At 47.1% G+C, this 6968-nt stretch overlaps 1 protein-coding gene across 1 annotated transcript in view; it reads right to left on the bottom strand.

The window, feature by feature from the left end:
• ATXN1 (ataxin 1) overlaps positions 1-6968 on the bottom strand; it is a 168050-nt gene that overhangs the window by 4021 nt on the left and 157061 nt on the right. The window contains 1 exon segment of the mRNA XM_009326489.1: positions 6477-6967. Coding sequence (XP_009324764.1) covers positions 6477-6967 — 491 coding nt within the window.

Genomic DNA, 6968 nt, shown 5'->3' with positions numbered 1-6968 from the left:
ACAAGGGCAGGAAATTCTGACTAATACTTTTTAAAAATTTGGCACCTGTTTTTAACTTGCTGTGTGTAACACCAACGAGGTCTGCAACTCTAAGAGGGTGGCTTATGCTGAAGTCAGATATCCACTGCTCTGCTCCCAAGGTCCCCGTGTCCCTTGGAGCTCTTCTCAGGCATGCGGGGCAGGATCCTGCTCTGATGGTGTAACCCCTATTTGGTAGGGACTAAAGGGCAGGAGAACACCTGAATACACGTGCTCATCTCATTTCTGAGCCATTCAGCAGGCACGGAGCATACCAGCTGCCTGGAGAGCCTTCCCTCTCCACGAACACAGACTCACTTGAAAGGAACATCACAGCAGGCTTGCGAAACCACCTCTCACCCTTGGGAGCGAGTAACGCTGTCATAGCGAGCATGGCTTTGTATCGTTAAAAATACATTTCAACATTAAGGAACAGAAGCGGTTTGAGATGCACATTGCACTCCAGTGTTCAAACACCTTTGTTCATAGTATTAAGTGTGAACCCTGGGATGAAGTTGCATGGCCTGTCTCACAGAAAAGGTTGGACTCAATGACAGTATCAGCCAGCAGCCCTGCCGCTTCCCTGCTAGCACTGCTTACCCTCAGAGGCGCCCTCCCTGCAAGCAGGGCCCAAGGTAGCTCCCCTCGCACCCCACCGGCTCCACATCCCTTTTGGGCAGGAAGACTTGATCAGGGATGTCCCACAGCTCAGAGACAGAGGCTCCAGAACCAGGAAACCAAAGATTCCCATCAGATGTTGGCTGTGCCTCCGACCGGTTAAGCCCATGCCATGCACTGGCAGTCAACTGCAGTTTATGAGACAGTTGATTCTGTTGGAAAAAATGTCTATAAATATATGCTACATACTTCTGCAACTAGGCCAACAAATAACACTGCATGTATTATCCTGCCACTCCACCTGCCCAACATAGTAAGCCACTGTACAAGGGATTTCAAAAGGAGCAGTTTAGAGGCACGAGATACCCCCCACTACATCAATTTCTGTCATATTAAACCTTTTCCGACGAGAACTGTCTGCCAACAGTCAACATGGCAACAGTGGAAAGGAACCTGACTCTAGGCCTGGTTTATGCTCTGAACTACGGAGAAAGTGGGGCGAGGTAACCACGAAAGTCCCATCCCTCCATGTCATTGGATAGTAACAGTCCAGTGCCAGGATTTGCAGAAATCTCTGCCCAGAGTTCGGGATCCTATTCCATACATAAGCATCTCAGTAAGGGGTCTGACTGGGAGAAGTGGTGAATATCCAGTATCTATGGGAGATACTTAAATGGACTTAAATGGAAACTGCTGTCTACACAGAGCTGTAGGCTTCTCTCCAGGCATGGATCACCTAGTGGACACAGCTTTCTCTTTCATATTGCTATGCCTCTCCTCTTTCTTTCTTCCTTCCTGCCAGCTGTATTTTTTTTTCTTTCTTTTTCTACTTTCCCATCCTTGTCAAAAGCTATTTGTATCTGTGGGAATCATACACGCTTGTGTGCATCATCCTCACCGACACACAAGTTCCTCTTGATGTGAACACGCTTCCGCTGCACGTTATACTTTTTTTTTTTTTAACGTGGCATCCAAAACACTTGCCTGAACTGTCAATCACTGAAACAAATCCCAGAATAGGTGGTGGTGATCATGAATAACACCAAATAATAAAGATGGTGAAATGAATTTCTATGATCCGGTCACGGTGTGCATGTACCACTATTGATTTGAAATAGGTTCCCTCACGGACTATCGAGCCCTGTTTCAGCTAGCTGCTTCTGGATTCAGCTAACTCGCGATTTAAGGTAACCATTCTCTACAAGCAAGAGTAGTCAAAGACCACCTAAGTGTGAAAGTTCAGTAAAAACACCCCCGCATCATTTTTCTCTGACCAGTGCATTAGAACACAAAAAATTAATTGTAAAAGCTCCCTCCCTCAATATCTCGCCATGATTATTGTAGGAGAGAAAGAAATTTGGAACTTGTTTTCCAACTACTAAGACGATAAAGCAAGAAACCAAAATGTTGGTCCCTCTTCAAGCATACCGAGGCTCTACTGCAAGCTACATTTATATTTCTATTTTTTAAGACTGACTAGTGAAAACACCCAAAACTCTTCAGTGCAGCTCCTGAATATCTGTAACTTTCTATAACCCTTTATAAATTTATTTCTCAGCCAAACTCGGTAAGTAAGGCAGGCAATTCAGACCGCTCAGGAAACCCTGGCTGGAGCTGGAACAGGGATGATAGGTGCTGGAAGATCAGATGCCCAGAAAATACCCTTCCTATCATTCAGAAACACAGCAACTTTAGTCTTGGGGCTCGCTGCTGCAACCAACGCAACAAGCACTAAAGCAAAAGGTGCCTAATAAAAGTGGTTCGTGTGAACTGCATTTTAATAAATGTAAACATGCATTTTCCAATTAAGTGTTTTTCTCCCTGATATTATTAAAATGTGTTGAAACTAGGAGTGGCAGGCTGGAAACAAAGAGAAGGAAGCGGTTCTGGAAACAATGTGCAATTAAGCGGTGGAGCTCTCCACTGAAGGCCTTGCTGCGGGTGACGAGAGATTCCTCGGGCGGAACATGGAATAGAAGAACAACTGGGCGGATTCATGGAATAGAAGCTCTCCCTTTCGCAGAGAGAAGTCTCTGCAGTGCTGCACTCCCACGTGACCTCCCCTACTCAGAGGTTTTGGGACTCCTAATGTTCCCACCACCCCAAACACCACCTGCCTTCACAAGAGTGGATTTCCTTTGAGAGACTTACGGGGCTGTAGGCAGCACCTCGTGGACTACCCGGCATGACACATGGTCTGGGTGGGCATCCCCCCAGGGCTGCATCTAGCCCATCTTCATTACACCCTTATTATAACAAATGCACCCAGGGCTTGAAGGTTAGGGGGCTACTGCTCTCCACAGCCACGTGATCCCACCATTTCTCAAGAGAAGCCACCTCTGTCCACCAGACCACTGGCTGCCGAGTTTATCACATGAGCTCTTATCTGCTGCACTCCCAGAATTCAGTAACACGCATCCAAAGACAGACCACAGCCGCCCCATCGCTCAGAAGAATAAGGTCTTACTGCCCCTGTGACCAGGGGACACGGACACAGAGATCATACGAGGGGAAGGCTGGGAGAGATCTCCATCTGCAGCAGCAAACTGAGTCAACGTCTGTCTGTGTCTGTACGGTGCCAAAGATAATGAAAAGGAGAGCGTGGAGTAAAAGAAAAAGTAACCTGTTTGTGTGCATGCAGAGATATAAGGGGAAAACTAAACTAGGTGATAGTCTAAAAAAATATGCACTAAACTAAACTAGTTAGGGCTACTAACTAGATGCTCTAACGGGACTTCTCCATCTCTAGTGTCTATGATTCCGTTTTTTAAAAGAAGGAAAATTAAGAACTGTATATTCATCATTTCTTTTTAAGCTATACTTTAGGAATGATTAGGAACTGAAACACAGGGATGAAAGCAAGCATTTCAGAGAACTTATTTTGCATCTCCTGTGTTTTTTGACCTTAACATCAATGGAGGTGAATTACCAGCTTCCGCTTGTTCCTGGCAGCAAAAGAAAGGACAGGTAATAATGATGAAAGTGTTATTACAAGAATAATATGTGGAATTGCAAAGAGATGCAGATCCGTAGGTCTTTTCTTTTAGGCAACTTGAATGCAGAGGAGTAACAGCTGGACTTTGGGTTCCGGTACAGTTGATACTTACTTGACTTCTTCCTAATCCAGAGCAGGGATGCTGTGAAATGGAAACCTAGCATCCCTTCAGGGCTAAGGCCAGTTATTTCACTGATAAGGCATGTAGCTTTAGGTGGGTTAATTTTCCTCTAGGTTTCCACACCTGAAAGAGAGTTGGATTTGCGAGATGATTGGAAGATGGGGAAAGGAGGGAGGATGACCTCTTTCTGCCTAAGCACTGTGCTGGGGAAGGGCTTGCAGTGATACGATACAATAGCAGCTGCATGGTACCTCCCTACTTACATTAGAGTTGTATATGCTCAGCTAAAAATAATCTCCTACCTCTGTCCCTCAATTGGTGAGAAAATTAGCTAATGTTTGCACAGAGTCTGAAAATATGAATTCATCAATATTATAATGACTTCCCAGAGATCCCTGGGAGGAGTATGTAAGCGAGCCAAAGCTAATGATAACAACGCTATTTTTGTATGGCACTTACTCTTTACAACTTACACTCCCTTGATAATACCATTCGAAAAGCTTCCTCCTTCCAGAAGTATGTATGCAACTGAAACTTAATTGTAATAAAATACTTTGCAAAGCTACAGTACACACGCAGATACATCCCCACTGTACTCTGGAGTCAAGATATATTTAAGCGCAGCAGCACCACGGTGCCACTGCTCAAAGCAGTGCAACTAAATATCACTCTTTCAATGAGAAGACAGCCCTCTTCATGCAGGCAATTTTCTAACCAGTAATGACTGCCACATGCCTGCTAATAGGCTAAATGCTTTCATATAGCCACGTCAGGCTGAGGGTGAGGTCACCGGAGACTTCACTGTAGTAGAAACAATTTCTCTCTCTCTCTCTCTCTCTCTCAACCCAGGCAAGGGAAAACCGGCACAGCCGTCCCCGCTATGCAGGGACACAGCTGATCTGGGAAGAGACCCAAGTCCTGGAATCCGCAGGAAACCTAAATTAAACCCCCGTTTCTAATCATATCGCTACATGCCTTGCCCTCCATTCTGGAAGCATCCCCGGTGGGAAACACAGCTGGGGAGTATTTCAGCTGCGATGATGTCAGCCCGCTCCTGATAGGCTTCTCCGTAAGGTGACACTTTGCTGGGTGAGACCCATGTGCCTGGCCCTGGATTTTTACAGCCTCAGGCTCGGCTTGCTTTCTGCCAGAGGATGGCACTCCACCCCCTGCAATGGCACTCTTCCCGGCGCCCGGGACTACAACACATCGCCTGCGTTGACAGATCTGCGAACAAGACGTGACACAAATGCTACCTGCTAATTTGTACCTCTTCTGCTGGTGCAGAGACCGGTGGCCTGGCTGCAGGGAGAGAAATGAGAGCGAGATGAAAATTGCAGATGGGAGATTGCTACTTTTGAAATTTCATTATTCAAGGCACTGGGGCAAATTATAGTAACTGGTCCTGATCCAAGGACGGCTCCTCTAATCACGAAGCCCGAGATGCACCAAAGTGCAGTTGAGCAGGGGGGGGGGAAATCACATCCTTATCCTGAAAGCACCAGAGGCCCAACTTCTATCACCTGTGCAGATGCGTGCACATACATGAACAAAACCACACAGGGAATCTGCACGTTTGACATGAGAGAGGGGATGTGTCATGTGTAGTGATTTACCATGTATGCGCAACTGGGGAAGGACGGGCCACAGACTGCTGTGACTAGAAGAAATTTTTCATGTAATCTGCTCCTCGGTACGGTCACTGTTTTTCTTCTCCAAACTGTCAGCCTGAGGTGCTTTACTACATGTGTCCACGTCCAGCTTCTCTCTCTCTCTCTCTCTCTCTCTCTCTCTCTCATTCTAGTTCTCCAGCACTGAGGGTGCAGCATCAGGGTTGCCGATGCTGCAGTTCGCAGCACTCAAACCACACCAAAAAGATTTGCAACAAGATTATTTAAAATGAGTACCTCTAGGAAGCAAAAATGCCATCCAGTATATCTGAAATGGTCCAGCCTCAACACAGCAGATTCTAAACAGCTCAGAAAACAGACAGCATCAGGACAATGCTTTATGATCAATATGTACTCATTCTCAACCTAAAAATACCTTTGGAAAGTTACAGGGTTTCTTCCTACCTTGTGAACCAACGAGAAACAAAGGTCAGAAGCCTGCCCAGCCACCTAGATGTTTTTTCTTTCCGAATTTCCCTTGAACACACAGTCTATGTGAGCTGTGCGGTGTTTAAACCACCTGCAACCGAAGCCTCAGTAAAACTCTGTCGTGCATTTCAGTAACTTACGTGTGTGATGGAGCCATTCCCAGGCAACTCCAAGTTTTCAAGCCGTGGAAATTCACTGCCTTGTGCCCTACCTATCTCTCAAGGGTAGGATTTGAGCTGAATCTAACCTGAGCTTTCTGGTGTGGAAGGTAAAAATCACCTACCAAAATGCAGAATATATCCTCTCGTACTGCTTACACCGTTTTATTTTTTAATCAAAACCCATGAAGATCATGTAATTCTTCCTGTGGGTTCTCCAGCTATAAGAAAGACCCGTTTTACATCCAAGAGATTACATTTATCATCGGTGTGACCCTGATGGCTCCCCCAGCACAGTAAGGGGGATGGTTTTTGGACCAGAGTTGGTCTCACAGATGGATGTGAACGATGAAGAACCAACCCCGTGTAGACCCAAAGCAACTGAGATGTGCTGAGGAAAGCTGCACCTGGGGGGCAAAGCGTGTGCCCCTGTCCACCCCCCGCACCCCGCCATGCGTTGCCGTTACCTGTGCTCGATGCTCCCCAACTGCAAACTGTATCACGGCAATGCCTGGGCTATGGCTGTCTTCAATCCTCTCCACAGTGCTGGAGTCTATTTTCAGGTCGTTGCTAATTTCTGCGCTCTGTATGAAGTCTTCTGTTTTCAAGTCCTCTACTTTCTTCAGCTCCCCGTTGGCCAGCTGAATGATCGACCCCTTCATGAAGTAAGGGGGCAGCGTGGGAGGCGCGGTGGCGGGGGAAGCTATGGATTGCACCACGGGCAGGTGGATCTGCGCCTGCACCATGGTGGCCTGGTAGGCGGGCTGGGTGGTGAGGGGCTCCGCGCTGAAGTTCTCGCTTTTGGGGACGGCGGTGGTGACAAACGTGTGAGGCACTGCTGCAAACTGGGGAGACGACGTGACAATTGCAGGCGTGACTCCCGACGGCTCGACGTCCGTGCCGCCGACCGGTATCAGCAGGGACTGGGTGCCAGGGATCACCAGGTGCTGTGGCAGGCT

This window comes from Pygoscelis adeliae, unplaced genomic scaffold, assembly GCF_000699105.1.
Source record: "Pygoscelis adeliae isolate BGI_AS28 unplaced genomic scaffold, ASM69910v1 Scaffold186, whole genome shotgun sequence".
Classification (NCBI taxonomy): Eukaryota; Metazoa; Chordata; class Aves; order Sphenisciformes; family Spheniscidae; genus Pygoscelis; species Pygoscelis adeliae.
Note: the sequence above shows the minus strand (reverse complement) of the source record. Positions and strands in the feature narration are given on the sequence as shown.